The sequence below is a fragment of the Oncorhynchus nerka genome, linkage group LG10 (assembly GCF_034236695.1).
Source record: "Oncorhynchus nerka isolate Pitt River linkage group LG10, Oner_Uvic_2.0, whole genome shotgun sequence".
Classification (NCBI taxonomy): domain Eukaryota; kingdom Metazoa; phylum Chordata; class Actinopteri; order Salmoniformes; family Salmonidae; genus Oncorhynchus; species Oncorhynchus nerka.
This window is the reverse complement of record NC_088405.1, coordinates 6308817-6326091: the sequence shown is the minus strand read 5'-3', so window position 1 is coordinate 6326091 and position 17275 is coordinate 6308817. Positions and strand designations below refer to the sequence as shown.

The 17275-nt window shown below is 45.7% G+C and overlaps 1 protein-coding gene across 1 annotated transcript in view; it reads left to right on the top strand.

Annotated features, from left to right (window-relative positions):
• The window catches only part of LOC135573641 (glutaredoxin 3-like), a 34088-nt gene extending 31783 nt beyond the window's left edge, over positions 1 to 2305 (top strand). Inside the window, exon 8 of the mRNA XM_065022945.1 lies at positions 1748 to 2305. Within this exon, the coding sequence (XP_064879017.1) occupies positions 1748 to 1798 (51 nt within the window). The 3' untranslated portion in view covers positions 1799 to 2305. The remainder of the gene's footprint in view (positions 1 to 1747) is intronic.
• Positions 2306 to 17275: the final 14970 nt, after the last annotated feature.

Here is a 17275-nt window from a genome sequence, read left to right as displayed (position 1 = left end):
AACATGTCACTGTTCTTTATGAGGACTGCATTGTGATAACATGTCACTGTTCTTTATGAGGACTGCATTGTGATAACATGTCACTGTTCTTTATGAGGACTGCATTGTGATAACATGTCACTGTTCTTTATGAGGACTGCATTGTGACAACATGTCACTGTTCTTTATGAGGACTGCATTGTGACAACATGTCACTGGGTTTCATGAGACAGGAGTTGTCTGTGTCTCTATACATAGTTAGTTTAATGAGACAGTAGTCCTCTGTGTCTCTATACATAGTTAGTTTAATGAGACAGGAGTTCTGTGGGTATCTATACATAGTTAGTTTAATGAGACAGTAGTTCTCTGTGTCTCTATTCATAGTTAGTTTAATGAGACAGGAGTTCTCTGTGTATCTATACATAGTTAGTTTAATGAGACAGTAGTTCTCTGTGTCTCTATTCATAGTTAGTTTAATGAGACAGGAGTTCTCTGTGTCTCTATACATAGTTAGTTTAATGAGACAGGAGTTCTCTGTGTCTCTATTCATAGTTAGTTTAATGAGACAGGAGTTCTCTGTGTCTCTATACATAGTTAGTTTAATGAGACAGGAGTTCTCTGTGTCTCTATTCATAGTTAGTTTAATGAGACAGGAGTTCTCTGTGTCTCTATTCATAGTTAGTTTAATGAGACAGGAGTTCTCTGTGTCTCTATTCATAGTTAGTTTAATGAGACAGTAGTTCTCTGTGTCTCTATTCATAGTTAGTTTAATGAGACAGGAGTTATCTGTGTCTCTATACATAGTTAGTTTAATGAGACAGGAGTTCTCTGTGTATCTATACATAGTTAGTTTAATGAGACAGGAGTTATCTGTGTCTCTATACATAGTTAGTTTAATGAGACAGGAGTTCTCTGTGTATCTATTCATAGTTAGTTTAATGAGACAGGAGTGCTCTGTGTCTCTATTCATAGTTAGTTTAATGAGACAGGAGTTCTCTGGGTATCTATACATAGTTAGTTTAATGAGACAGGAGTTCTCTGTGTCTCTATTCATAGTTAGTTTAATGAGACAGTAGTTCTGTGTCTCTATACATAGTTAGTTTAATGAGACAGTAGTTCTCTGTGTCTCTATACATAGTTAGTTTAATGAGACAGGAGTTCTCTGTGTCTCTATACATAGTTAGTTTAATGAGACAGTAGTTCTCTGTGTCTCTATACATAGTTAGTTTAATGAGACAGGAGTTCTCTGTGTCTCTATTCATAGTTAGTTTAATAAGACAGTAGTTCTCTGTGTCTCTATACATAGTTAGTTTAATGAGACAGGAGTTCTCTGTGTCTCTATACATAGTTAGTTTAATGAGACAGTAGTTCTCTGTGTCTCTATACATAGTTAGTTTAATGAGACAGTAGTTCTCTGTGTCTCTATTCATAGTTAGTTTAATAAGACAGTAGTTCTCTGTGTCTCTATTCATAGTTAGTTTAATGAGACAGTAGTTCTCTGGGTATCTATACATAGTTAGTCTAATGAGACAGGAGTTCTCTGTGTCTCTATTCATAGTTAGTTTAATGAGACAGTAGTTCTGTGTCTCTATACATAGTTAGTTTAATGAGACAGTAGTTCTCTGTTATAGTTATTGTGCATCAATGGAGTATTTGTTTCTGATGCTGTTGGAAGGTTACATGACAGGTCCAGTAGGCTGTTATTTTCTCAGGTATCAGCTGGTATGAAGGTCAGACCTGTATTGACATGTGTTCTGTGTTTTTACAGGAGCTTAAAGACAGTGGAGACCTTTCTTCTGTCCTGAGGGGTGAATGCTAGATTCCTGTAGTACTGTTACTGTGATGGGAATGAGCTATGGACTACTGCACTCTTCCTTCCCCTCTCTACCCTCTTCTTCCTCTCTCTACCCTCTTCTTCCCCTCTCTACCCTCTTCTTCCTCTCTCTACCCTCTTCTTCCTCTCTCTACCCTCCTCTTCCTCTCTCTACCCTCTTCTTCCTCCCTCTACCCTCTTCTTCCTCTCTCTACCCTCTTCTTCCCCTCTCTATCCTCCTCTTTCTCTCTACCCTCCTCTTCCCCCCTCTACCCTCCTCTTCCTCTCTCTACCCTCCTCTTCCTCTCTCTACCCTCCTCTTCCCCTCTCTATCCTATTCCCCTCTCTATCCTCTTCTCTACCCTCTTCCCTCTTCTCTCCCCCTCTCTGAAATACATTATATTATCCATCCATTGATTTTTCTGAACATGGCTCAGGTGTCCAAATGAACCTGATTGATCAACCTGCATTCTGCCATCAGCTGCAAATATAATAAAGTCATCCATGATGCTACCTGACTGGTTTCCTTATTTGTCTTTTCAACCTTAAAGAACACAGCAGTCAGAGCAAAGAACTAGAACCTTAGAACACAGCAGTCAGAGCAAAGAACTAGAACCTTAGAGAACACTGCAGTCAGAGCAAAGAACTAGAACCTTAGAACACAGCAGCTAGAGCAAATACATAGAAGTGGCCTCCCCATTCAAGTCAATGATGACATAATGAGTAGACTGGCAGCCCTTCCACAGGTCATTGGGCCCCTCCCCTCCCTCCATAGAGATGGACGTGGTGCACAGGTCATTGGGCCCCTCCCCTCCCTCCATAGAGATGGACGTGGTGCACAGGTCATTGGGCCCCTCCCCTCCCTCCATAGAGATGGACGTGGTGCACAGGTCATTGGGCCCCTCCCCTCCCTCCATAGAGATGGACGTGGTGCACAGGTCATTGGGCCCCTCCCCTCCCTCCATAGAGATGGACGTGGTGCACAGATCCTTGGACCCCTCCCTTCCCTCCATAGAGATGGGCGTGGTGCACGCAGAATGTTCCCCAGTACTGGAAGGCGGGGCCTGAGTGACAACGTTTGTGAACCCCTGCTATAGATTGTGTTGTTTATCGTTTTCTTACATTTACATGGTTACAGTGCATTCAGAAAGTATTCAGACCATCGCAGCGCCAGCTGTGCCTCCAGATACTGGGTTTGAGCCCAGGCTCTGCCGCAGCCGGCCGCGACGCACAATTGGCCTAGCATCGTCCGGGTTAGGGAAGAATTGGCCGGTAGGGATATTCTTGTCTCATCGCACACTAGCGACTCCTGTAGCGGGCCGGGTTGGATGCGCGCTGACCAGGTCGCTAGGGGCAAAGTGTTTCCTCCGACACTGACTGGCGGCTGGCTCCCGGGTTGGATGCGCGCTGACCAGGTCGCTAGGGGCACGATGTTTCCTCCGACACTGACTGGCGGCTGGCTCCCGGGTTGGATGCGCGCTGACCAGGTCGCTAGGGGCACGATGTTTCCTCCTACACTGACTGGCGGCTGGCTCCCGGGTTGGATGCGCGCTGACCAGGTCGCTAGGGGCAAGGTGTTTCCTCCGACACTGACTGGCGGCTGGCTCCCGGGTTGGATGCGCGCTGACCAGGTCGCTAGGGGCACGATGTTTCCTCCTACACTGACTGGCGGCTGGCTCCCGGGTTGGATGCGCGCTGACCAGGTCGCTAGGGGCACGATGTTTCCTCCTACACTGACTGGCGGCTGGCTCCCGGGTTGGATGCGCGCTGACCAGGTCGCTAGGGGCACGATGTTTCCTCCTACACTGACTGGCGGCTGGCTCCCGGGTTGGATGCGCGCTGACCAGGTCGCTAGGGGCACGGTGTTTCCTCCTACACTGACTGGCGGCTGGCTCCCGGGTTGGATGCGCGCTGACCAGGTCGCTAGGGGCACGATGTTTCCTCCTACACTGACTGGCGGCTGGCTCCCGGGTTGGATGCGCGCTGACCAGGTCGCTAGGGGCACGATGTTTCCTCCTACACTGACTGGCGGCTGGCTCCCGGGTTGGATGCGCGCTGACCAGGTCGCTAGGGGCACGATGTTTCCTCCTACACTGACTGGCGGCTGGCTCCCGGGTTGGATGCGCGCTGACCAGGTCGCTAGGGGCACGATGTTTCCTCCTACACTGACTGGCGGCTGGCTCCCGGGTTGGATGCGCGCTGACCAGGTCGCTAGGGGCAAGGTGTTTCCTCCTACACTGACTGGCGGCTGGCTCCCGGGTTGGATGCGCGCTGACCAGGTCGCTAGGGGCACGATGTTTCCTCCTACACTGACTGGCGGCTGGCTCCCGGGTTGGATGCGCGCTGACCAGGTCGCTAGGGGCAAGGTGTTTCCTCCTACACTGACTGGCGGCTGGCTCCCGGGTTGGATGCGCGCTGACCAGGTCGCTAGGGGCAAGGTGTTTCCTCCTACACTGACTGGCGGCTGGCTCCCGGGTTGGATGCTGTGTTAAGAGGCAGTGCGGCTTGGTTGTGTTTCTGTTTCCATTGATCATCCTTGAGATGTTTCTACAACTTGATTGAAGTTAACCTGTGGTAAATTAAATTCATTGGACATGATTTGGAAAGGCACTTACCTGTCTATATAAGGTTCCACAGTTGACAGTGCTTGACAGCAAAAACCAAGCCATGAGGTCGAAGGAAATGTCCGTAGAGCTCCGAGACAGGATTGTGTCGAGGCACAGATCTGGGGAAGGGTACCTAAACATGTCTGCAGCATTGAAGGGACCCAAGAACACAGTGGCCTCCATTTTTAAATGGAAGCATTTTGGAACCACCAATTAAACCTTTATTTATTCAACCTTTCTTTAACCTTTTTAGCCTTTATTTATTCAACCATTATTTAACCTTTTTAACCTTTATTTATTCAACCTTTATTTATTCAACCTTTATTCATTCAACATTTTATTACTTGAACCTTTATTTATTCAACCTTTATTCATTCAACATTTTATTACTTGAACCTTTATTCATTCAACCTTTTATTACTTGAACCTTTATGTATTTAAGCATGCACAATCACTTAATACAGAAGAGATGGTGTTACATGTAGTCATATGCTGGAAAGGCAGGGCCCTCATTTATCCAGAGTGAGACCCACAGCCACAGTCTCTGGGTAATGAAGTGTGTGTCGGTGGGTCGGTCGGTGCTCTGCACACCGGAGTCAATGAAAGTAAACAAAGCATTCATATTAATTGCCGGTGGTGAGCCGGGTGTCCGTGTGCTCACCTCACCTGATACACACACACACACACACACACACACACACACAGTGGTGGTGCCATTAGGGCTGAACAGCCACCCTCATCTTCCCCTCATCCTCCCTACTCCTCCTCATTTTCCTCTCCTGACTTGGAGAACATCTGTGTGTCTCCTGAAGTAATTCTGGTTCTCCACTGTGTGACTGACTGAGGCCCTGTGTTACCCTCCTTCTCTCCCTCCCTCCTCCTCCTTCTCTTCCTCCCCTCCTCAATTTCCTCTTCCACCTCTACTCATCCCAGCCTCCTCACATACCATGGCATTTACTCAACACACAGCTCTCTCTTGCTCCCTTTCTCAAACACTAGCACACACACACACACACATCCTCTCTCCACACGACTGCTCAGGAGGACTGTCTCCTCTCCACCAAATCACTCAGATTGCCATGTTGTTATTCCAGTCTGTTAGTGACTGCTGACAGAGAGATGCTGTCTGTTAGTGACTGCTGACAGAGAGAGATGCTGTCTGTTAGTGAGTGCTGACAGAGAGAGATGCTGTCTGTTAGTGAGTGCTGACAGAGAGATTCTGTCTGTTAGTGACTGCTGACAGAGAGATGCTGTCTGTTAGTGACTGCTGACAGAGCGATGCTGCTTGTTAGTGAGTGCTGACAGAGAGAGATGCTGTCTGTTAGTGAGTGCTGACAGAGAGAGATGCTGTCTGTTAGTGAGTGCTGACAGAGAGATGCTGTCTGTTAGTGACTGCTGACAGAGAGAGATGCTGTCTGTTAGTGACTGCTGACAGAGAGAGATGCTGTCTGTTAGTGACTGCTGACACAGAGAGATGCTGTCTGTTAGTGACTGCTGACAGAGAGAGATGCTGTCTGTTAGTGACTGCTGACACAGAGAGATGCTGTCTGTTAGTGACTGCTGACACAGAGAGATGCTGTCTGTTAGTGACTGCTGACACAGAGAGATGCTGTCTGTTAGTGACTGCTGACACAGAGAGATGCTGTCTGTTAGTGACTGCTGACACAGAGAGATGCTGTCTGTTAGTGACTGCTGACAGAGAGAGATGCTGTCTGTTAGTGACTGCTGACAGAGAGAGATGCTGTCTGTTAGTGACTGCTGACACAGAGTGATGCTGTCTTTTAGTGACTGCTGACAGAGAGAGATGCTGTCTTTTAGTGACTGCTGACAGAGAGAGATGCTGTCTGTTAGTGACTGCTGACAGAGAGAGATGCTGTCTGTTAGTGACTGCTGACAGAGAGAGATGCTGTCTGTTAGTGACTGCTGACACAGAGTGATGCTGTCTTTTAGTGACTGCTGACAGAGAGAGATGCTGTCTTTTAGTGACTGCTGACACAGAGTGATGCTGTCTTTTAGTGACTGCTGACAGAGCGATGCTGTCTGTTAGTGACTGCTGACAGAGCGATGCTGTCTGTTAGTGAGTGCTGACACAGAGAGATGCAGTCTGTTAGTGACTGCTGACAGATTGATGCTGCCTGTTAGTGACTGCTGACAGAGAGAGATGCTGCCTGTTAGTGACTGCTGACAGAGAGAGATGCTGCCTGTTAGTGAGTGCTGACAGAGAGAGATGCTGTCTGTTAGTGACTGCTGACAGATTGATGCTGCCTGTTAGTGACTGCTGACAGAGAGAGATGCTGCCTGTTAGTGACTGCTGACAGAGAGAGATGCTGCCTGTTAGTGAGTGCTGACAGAGAGAGATGCTGTTAGATGTTAATATGTGTTTATAATGTGTTTAGACACCAATGTGTAATTCCCTAGATCAACCACCAGGTGGAGCACTCATTTAGTCTGTCCAATAACCCAACAACATGTTGTGACTGGGCCTGTATATACACTGCTCAAAAAAATTAAGGGAACACTAAAATAACACATCCTAGATCTGAATGAATGAAATATTCTTATGAAATACTTTTTTCTTTACATAGTTGAATGTGCTGACAACAAAATCACACAAGAATTATCAATGGAAATCAAATTGATCAACCCATGGAGGTCTGGATTTGGAGTCACACTCAAAATTAAAGTGGAAAACCACACTACAGGCTGATCCAACTTTGATGTAATGTCCTTAAAACAAGTAAAAATGAGGCTCAGTAGTGTGTGTGGCTTCCACATTCCTCTATGACCTCCCTACAACGCCTGGGCATGCTCCTGATGAGGTGGCGGATGTTCTCCTGAGGGATCTCCTCCCAGACCTGGACTAAAGCATCATTGGTGGATGGAGGGAGACATGATGCCCCAGATGTGCTCAATTGGATTCAGGTCTGGGGAACACGCGGGTCAGTTCATAGCATCAATGCCTTCCTCTTGCAGGAACTGCTGACACACTCCAGCCACATGAGGTCTAGCATTGTCTTGCATTAGGAGGAACCCAGGGCCAACCGCACCAGCATATGGTCTCACAAGGGGTCTGAGGATCTCATCTCGGGACCTAATGGCAGTCAGGCTACCTCTGGCGAGCACCTGGAAGGCTGTGCGGCCCCCCAAAGAAATGCCACCCCACACCATGACTGACCCACCGCCAAACCGGTCATGCTGGAGGATGTTGCAGGCAGCAGAACGTTCTCCACGGCATCTCCAGACTGTCACGTCTGTCAGGTGCCAGTGGCGAATTTGCCAATCTTGGTGTTCTCTGGCAAATGCCAAACATCCTGCACGGTGTTGGGCTGTAAGCACAACCCCCACCTGTGGACGTCGGGCCCTCATACCACCATCATGGAGTCTGTTTCTGACCGTTTGAGCAGACACATGCACATTTGTGGCCTGCTGGAGGTCATTTTGCAGGGCTCTGGCAGTGCTCCTCCTGCTCCTCCTTGCACAAAGGCGGAGGTAGCGGTCCTGCTGCTGGGTTGTTGCCCTCCTAGGGCCTCCTCCAGGTCTCCTGATGTACTGGCCTGTCTCCTGGTAGCGCCTCCATGCTCTGGACACTACGCTGACAGACACAGCAAACCTTCTTGCCACAGCTCGCATTGATGTGCCATCCTGGATGAGCTGCACTACCTGAGCCACTTGTGTGGGTTGTAGACTCCGTCTCATGCTACCACTAGAGTGAAAGCACCGCCAGCAGTCAAAAGTGACCAAAACATCAGCCAGGAAGCATAGGAACTGAGAAGTGGTCTGTGGTCCCCACCTGCAGAACCATTCCTTTATTGGGGGTGTCTTGCTAATTGCCTATAATTTCCACCTGTTGTCTATTCCATTTGCACAACAGCATGTGACATTTATTGTCAATCCGTGTTGCTTCCTAAGTGGACAGTTTGATTTGACACTGTGTTGTTTAAGTGTTCCCTTTATTTTTTTGAGCAGTGTATATTATAATGCAGATCTGTTCCACTATATACCCCATCTTTGCATGCATTTTTCATTGTTTGTTTAGATTGGTTTTAGGACGGAATCTTGTACGGAATGGTGGAATTTCTACTGTTGTTAAATCCTAAATTGCAGTGCAGACCCATGATTAAAATGTATATCAATTCATAAAGATGTCATGAGCTCAAATAGCTTTCTAGACAGGAAGTAACATTTAGAGAGAGAGAGAGAGACACGTTTTGTGTCAGTACTGTGTGTGTGTGTAGCTTCCAGAAATAAATGTCCATCCTTTAGGCTACTGTTGGATAAGTGCTCTCATTACCAGTTGTGATTCAGCTATTCAGGTTTATGCTCATTACATTGAGCCATTTTTCCATGCAGAATATGTTTCCGAGAGTCCAGACATGATTGGTCTTTAGAATAGAACGCTCTCCCCTCCAGAGAAGCTCTATCACCCCGTCTGTCTGCAGCCGGTGCTATAAATATGCATCTGTCTGTTTCCTCAGAGCTGGCGGTGATGATGCCGTGGTGTCAATATATTCAGACTCCCTCCAGAGTTTTTATATCATCCCAAATCGTGAGGATGAGCTCTGGAGACCACCGTAAAAAAACAACTGTTCCACCCCTTCTTTGACTTGTGGGATATTGGTTTATTAAGATGCATTGTGAATGATTACATTAACAGATGTTTTATCGGACTATTTAGCAATAGAAATATCATGACATAGGCCCAGCCATAGAAATATCATGACATAGGCCCAGCATTAGAAATATCATGACATAGGCCCAGCCATAGAAATATCATGACATAGGCCCAGCCATAGAAATATCATGACATAGGCCCAGCCATAGAAATATCATGACATAGGCCCAGCATTAGAAATATCATGACATAGGCCCAGCCATAGAAATATCATGACATAGGCCCAGCCATAGAAATATCATGACATAGGCCCAGCCATAGAAATATCATGACATAGGCCCAGCCATAGAAATATCATGACATAGGCACAGCCATAGAAACATCATGACATAGGCCCAGCCATGGAAATATCATGACATAGGCCGAGCCATAGAAATATCATGACATAGGCCCAGCCATAGAAATATCATGACATAGGCCCAGCATTAGAAATATCATGACATAGGCCCAGCCATAGAAATATCATGACATAGGCCCAGCCATAGAAATATCATGACATAGGCCCAGCCAATATCATGACATAGGACCAGCCATAGAAATATCATGACATAGGCCCAGCCATAGAAATATCATGACATAGGCCCAGCCATAGAAATATCATGACATAGGCCCAGCCATAGAAATATCATGACATAGGACCAGCCATAGAAATATCATGACATAGGCCCAGCCATAGAAATATCATGACATAGGACCAGCCATAAATATCATGACATAGGCCCAGCCATAGAAATATCATGACATAGGCCCAGCCATAGAAATATCATGACATAGGCCCAGCCATAGAAATATCATGACATAGGCCCAGCCATAGAAATATCATGACATAGGACCAGCCATAGAAATATCATGACATAGGACCAGCCATAGAAATATCATGACATAGGACCAGCCATAGAAATATCATGACATAGGCCCAGCCATAGAAATATCATGACATAGGCCCAGCCATAGAAATATCATGACATAGGCCCAGCCATAGAAATATCATGACATAGGCCCAGCCATAGAAATATCATGACATAGGCCCAGCCATAGAAATATCATGACATAGGCCCAGCCATAGAAATATCATGACATAGGCCCAGCCATAGAAATATCATGACATAGGCCCAGCCATAGAAATATCATGACATAGGCCGAGCCATAGAAATATCATGTATTCAAAAAAAAAATGTATTGGCCCTTTATTTTATCAGGGTTTCATACTGAGGCCAAGGTCTCTTTTACAAATGAGCCCTGAGGGACAGAGAATACACACATCAATGTAAATACAAATGCTAGTGAACATAAGGACCTATCAAAGAACATCACGTTCATCAGTAATAAGGACCTCGATCATCTTTCTGAATTCACCTAGAGGCGCCAGAACATCACGTTCATCAGTAATAAGGACCTCGATCATCTTTCTGAATTCACCTAGAGGCGCCAGAACATCACCTTCATCAGTAATAAGGACCTCGATCATCTTTCTGAATTCACCTAGAGGCACCAGAACATCACATTCATCAGTAATAAGAACAATTCAACATCTTTCTGAAATCACCAAGAGGCACCAGAACATCACATTTCAGAACATTTTAAAGATAGTTCTACAAATAAGGTGCAAGAAAATTTAAATCTGATTTACCGAACTCAGTAGAGGCATTTCCAGAGTGTGATGACTCGTATGTCTAAAGTGTAGTAATGATGTTAGGGTCACAGTGGGACATTTTGTAAAAATAGCTTTATACATTAAAACATAGCAATGTATCAACCTACGTGACATCAAAGAGGTCTAACCAACGTTCTGGTAGAGAACGCAGGGAACGCAGTACTAAACCTGTCACCCGTAATAAAGCACAGTGCACTATGAGCTCAGGACCTCCACATCCAGCTTCTTCATCTGCGGGATCGTCTGAGACCAGCCACCCGGACAACTGCTGAAACTGACGAGTATTTATGTCTGAAATAAAGCCCTTTTTGTCCGGGAAAAACTCATTTTGATTGGCCATAGTCTAGGATCGACAGGAACGTTGACTGAATCATATGCGTTCTACTATTTAGTGAGAGGCAGGACCTATTTCTGTTAAAAGAGCCCATTTTTATTCTCAGGGTCTTCACTATGCCTTTCATCGTTCCAGATTCCCAGACATTTGTTAGCAGGGACACGATCATTATGGACACCATCCGAAGTACATATGCTGAAATCAGAGTTATTTTAGTCACTCTAGAGAACAACATATACTTAGTTTTACCTGCATTCAAAAACTAATTTTAGGTCAATAAAGTGTTTCTCTAATACAACGAAGGCAGACTGTAGTTCAGATAGAGCCTTGTCAACCATGGGCGCAACAGTATCATTGGCATACAAGTACAGGTTGCATTGTTTTTAAAAAGACAAGTCGATATTGTTAATGTAAACACTCAAATGTACAGGACCCAGACCTGACCCCTGTGGGATACCTTTAGTAATGTCCAGGAAACCTGATTTAACACCAATGTACAGGACCCAGAACTGACCCCTGTGGGATACCTTTAGTAATGTCCAGGAAACCTGATTTAACACCAATGTACAGGACCCAGAACTGACCCCTGCGGGATACCTTTAGTAATGTCCAGGAAACCTGATTTAACACCAATGTACAGGACCCAGAACTGACCCCTGCGGGACACCTTTAGTAATGTCCAGGAAACCTGATTTAACACCAATGTACAGGACCCAGAACTGACCCCTGTGGGATACCTTTAGTAATGTCCAGGAAACCTGATTTAACACCATCAGTAGATACACGTTGAGTTCTATCTGTCAAGTCATTTCTAAACCAGTTACATGCAGCCTGGTCTAGGCCAATTGAAGAAAAGCCTCTGAATTAGCAGTGAGGGATCAACAGTGTTGAAAACCTTTGACAGGTCAATGAAGATGGGCATCACAATGTTGCCTTTTATCCACACAGTTAACCACATCATTTATAACTAGGGATGCAGCAGAGATAGTGCTATGACCTGGTCTAAAACCTGACTGATTACAGTTAACCACATCATTTATAACTAGGGATGCAGCAGAGATAGTGCTATGACCTGGTCTAAAACCTGACTGATTTACATTTACAATACATTTCAAAGATAAGAAAGGTCTTAGCTGAGAATCTATGTGCTTCTACACCTGCATTGCTTGCTGTTTGGGGTTTTAAGCTGTGTTTCTGTACAGCACTTTGAGATATCAGCTGACGTACGAAGGGCTATATAAATACATTTGATTTGATTTTGATTTGATTTGTCAATGAAAAGAGCAGCACAATATTGCATTTACATTTACATTACATTTAAGTCATTTAGCAGACGCTCTTATCCAGAGCGACTTACAAATTGGTGCATTCACCTTATGACATCCAGTGGAACAGCCACTTTACAATAGTGCATCAAAATCTTTTAAGGGGGGGTGGGGGTGAGAAGGATTACTTTATCCTATCCTAGGTATTCCTTAAAGAGGTGGGGTTTCAGGTGTCTCCGGAAGGTGGTGATTGACTCCGCTGTCCTGGCGTCGTGAGGGAGTTTGTTCCACCATTGGGGGGCCAGAGCAGCGAACAGTTTTGACTGGGCTGAGCGGGAACTGTACTTCCTCAGTGGTAGGGAGGCGAGCAGGCCAGAGGTGGATGAACGCAGTGCCCTTGTTTGGGTGTAGGGCCTGATCAGAGCCTGGAGGTACTGAGGTGCCGTTCCCCTCACAGCTCCGTAGGCAAGCACCATGGTCTTGTAGCGGATGCGAGCTTCAACTGGAAGCCAGTGGAGAGAGCGGAGGAGCGGGGTGACGTGAGAGAACTTGGGAAGGTTGAACACCAGACGGGCTGCGGCGTTCTGGATGAGTTGTAGGGGTTTAATGGCACAGGCAGGGAGCCCAGCCAACAGCGAGTTCCAGTAATCCAGACGGGAGATGACAAGTGCCTGGATTAGGACCTGCGCCGCTTCCTGTGTGAGGCAGGGTCGTACTCTGCGGATGTTGTAGAGCATGAACCTACAGGAACGGGCCACCGCCTTGATGTTAGTTGAGAACGACAGGGTGTTGTCCAGGATCACGCCAAGGTTCTTAGCGCTCTGGGAGGAGGACACAATGGAGTTGTCAACCGTGATGGCGAGATCATGGAACGGGCAGTCTTTCCCCGGGAGGAAGAGCAGCTCCGTCTTGCCGAGGTTCAGCTTGAGGTGGTGATCCGTCATCCACACTGATATGTCTGCCAGACATGCAGAGATGCGATTCGCCACCTGGTCATCAGAAGGGGGAAAGGAGAAGATTCATTGTGTGTTGTCTGCATAGCAATGATAGGAGAGACCATGTGAGGTTATGACAGAGCCAAGTGACTTGGTGTATAGCGAGAATAGGAGAGGGCCTAGAACAGAGCCCTGGGGGACACCAGTGGTGAGAGCACGTGGTGAGGAGACAGATTCTCGCCACGCCACCTGGTAGGAGCGACCTGTCAGGTAGGACGCAATCCAAGCGTGGGCCGCGCCGGAGATGCCCAACTCGGAGAGGGTGGAGAGGAGGATCTGATGGTTCACAGTATCGAAGGCAGCCGATAGGTCTAGAAGGATGAGAGCAGAGGAGAGAGAGTTAGCTTTAGCAGTGCGGAGCGCCTCCGTGATACAGAGAAGACCAGTCTCAGTTGAATGACTAGTCTTGAAATCTGACTGATTTGGATCAAGAAGGTCATTCTGAGAGAGATAGCGGGAGAGCTGGCCAAGGACGGCACGTTCAAGAGTTTTGGAGAGAAAAGAAAGAAGGGATACTGGTCTGTAGTTGTTGACATCGGAGGGATCGAGTGTAGGTTTTTTCAGAAGGGGTGCAACTCTCGCTCTCTTGAAGACGGAAGGGACGTAGCCAGCGGTCAGGGATGAGTTGATGAGCGAGGTGAGGTAAGGGAGAAGGTCTCCGGAAATGGTCTGGAGAAGAGAGGAGGGGATAGGGTCAAGCGGGCAGGTTGTTGGGCGGCCGGCCGTCACAAGACGCGAGATTTCATCTGGAGAGAGAGGGGAGAAAGAGGTCAGAGCACAGGGTAGGGCAGTGTGAGCAGAACCAGCGGTGTCGTTTGACTTAGCAAACGAGGATCGGATGTCGTCGACCTTCTTTTCAAAATGGTTGACGAAGTCATCTGCAGAGAGGGGAGGAGGGGGGAGGGGGAGGAGGATTCAGGAGGGAGGAGAAGGTGGCAAAGAGCTTCCTAGGGTTAGAGGCAGATGCTTGGAATTTAGAGTGGTAGAAAGTGGCTTTAGCAGCAGAGAGGAGGGAGTGAAAGGATGCCAGGTCCGCAGGGAGGAATCCATTTCCGCTAGGATGCCCGGATAAAGCCTTTTATCCTTACAGTTAACCACGTCATTTCTAACTAGGGATGCAGCAGAGATAGTGCTATGACCAAGTCATTTCTAACTAGGGATGCAGCAGAGATAGTGCTATGACCACGTCATTTCTAACTAGGGATGCAGCAGAGATAGTGCTATGACCACGTCATTTCTAACTAGGGATGCAGCAGAGATAGTGCTATGACCACATCATTTCTAACTAGGGATGCAGCAGAGATGACTGCTATGACCTGGTCTAAAACCTGACTGATTTACATTTACAATACATTTCAAGGATAAGAAAGATCTTAGCTGAGAATCTATGAAGATTTTTTATATTTTAGCGAGGCAAGAAAGATATAGGGAGATTAATTATTTAGGTCACAAGGTTCACCACCTTGGGCCGCCTTCCAAACATTAGTACCAGATATCTGGATAGTACCAGATAGTACCAGATATCTGGATAGTACCAGATAGTACCAGATATCATCATCAGGTAAAAAAAATATGGGTTAATGAATCAGCAATCGGGGGCAGAGAGCTGCAGCAAAACGGATCAAGCATATCCTCCCCAGTGGATTCTGTTTTAAACATACATCTTAATCAAGGTATGTAGCACATCACAGATAGTAAATTGTTGAAATTAAAAGAAAGATTCACTAGAAGTTGATGGGTTAACCGTTGAGTCAGCTGAGAGGCTGGCAGTGGGAAGACCAGTAGATGGACTGACCAGGATCAATTACACCACCGTTTCTCTCAAACAAAACGCCTGCCACGATACAATTATCATTAAAAACATCACTTCTTTAATTCTTCTCAGTTGTGGTGCCAGAGACAGAACTTGCTCAGGAAGGGAAGAGGAGGAATTTATACGTTTCAGTGCATTTACTGTTTTTCCAACATTTAGAAGGATCAGAGATGGAGCTTAAAAAATTTAAAATATCTTGATTTAGATTTTCCTAATCAAGATAGCACATATGTTTCTCAATTGTCACAAAGATTGCCAGTGCCATTACAGAGTCAGTTTTCCTTGCTTTGGCCCAGGCCTGATTCCTCATCTGAATGAGCTCAGATTGCCAGTCCCATTACAGAGTCAGTTTTCCTTGCTTTAATGAACGTAACCCAATACTGTCTGATGACTACAGAGGACTAGATAATAGTTAGACAGGAGCAGAGTAATGAATGTAACCCAATACTGTCTGATGACTACAGAGGACTAGATAATAGTTAGACAGGAACAGAGTAATGAATGTAAACCAATACTGTCTGATGACTGAGGTTAAGAACTAGATAATAGTTAGACAGGAGCAGAGTAATGAATGTAACCCAATACTGTCTGATGACTACAGAGGACTAGATACTAGTTAGACAGGAACAGAGTAATGAACGTAACCCAATACTGTCTGATGACTGAGGTTACAGAGGGCTAGATAATAGTTAGACAGGAGCAGAGTAATGAATGTAACCCAATACTGTCTGATGACTACAGAGGACTAGATAATAGTTAAACAGGAACAGAGTAATGAACGTAATACTGTCTGATGACTACAGAGGGCTGATAATAGTTAGACAGGAACAGAGTAATGAATGTAACCCAATACTGTCTGATGACTACAGAGGACTAGATAATAGTTAGACAGGAACAGAGTAATGAACGTAACCCAATACTGTCTGATGACTGAGGCTACAGAGGACTAGATAATAGTTAGACAGGAACAGAGTAATGAACGTAACCCAATACTGTCTGATGACTACAGAGGACTAGATAAAGGGAAGGGAATCGAGGTGATGAGATCCAGGTGTGTGTGATGACTGATGACTACAGAGGACTAGATAAAGGGAAGGGAATCGAGGTGATGAGATCCAGGTGTGTGTGATGACTGATGACTACAGAGGACTAGATAATAGTTAGACAGGAACAGAGTAATGAATGTAACCCAATACTGTCTGATGACTACAGAGGACTAGATAATAGTTAGACAGGAGCAGAGTAATGAATGTAACCCAATACTGTCTGATGACTACAGAGGACTAGATAATAGTTAGACAGGAGCAGAGTAATGAACGTAACCCAATACTGTCTGATGACTGAGGCTACAGAGGACTAGATAATAGTTAGACAGGAACAGAGTAATGAACGTAACCCAATACTGTCTGATGACTACAGAGGACTAGATAATAGTTAGACAGGAACAGAGTAATGAATGTAACCCAATACTGTCTGATGACTGAGGTTACAGAGGACTAGATAATAGTTAGACAGGAGCAGAGTAATGAATGTAACCCAATACTGTCTGATGACTGAGGTTACAGAGGGCTAGATAATAGTTAGACAGGAGCAGAGTAATGAACATAACCCAATACTGTCTGATGACTACAGAGGACTAGATAATAGTTAGATAGGAGCAGAGTAATGAACGTAACCCAATACTGTCTGATGACTACAGAGGACTAGATAATAGTTAGATAGGAGCAGAGTAATGAATGTAACCCAATACTGTCTGATGACTGATGACTACAGAGGACTAGATAATAGTTAGACAGGAGCAGAGTAATGAACGTAACCCAATACTGTCTGATGACTACAGAGGACTAGATAATAGTTAGACAGGAGCAGAGTAATGAATGTAACCCAATACTGTCTGATGACTACAGAGGGCTAGATAATAGTTAAACAGGAGCAGAGTAATGAACGTAACCCAATACTGTCTGATGACTACAGAGGACTAGATAATAGTTCAACAGGAGCAGAGTAATGAATGTAACCCAATACTGTCTGATGACTACAGAGGACTAGATAGAGGGAAGGGAATCGAGGTGATGAGATCCAGGTGTGTGTGATGACTGATGACTACAGAGGACTAGATAGAGGGAAGGGAATCGAGGTGATGA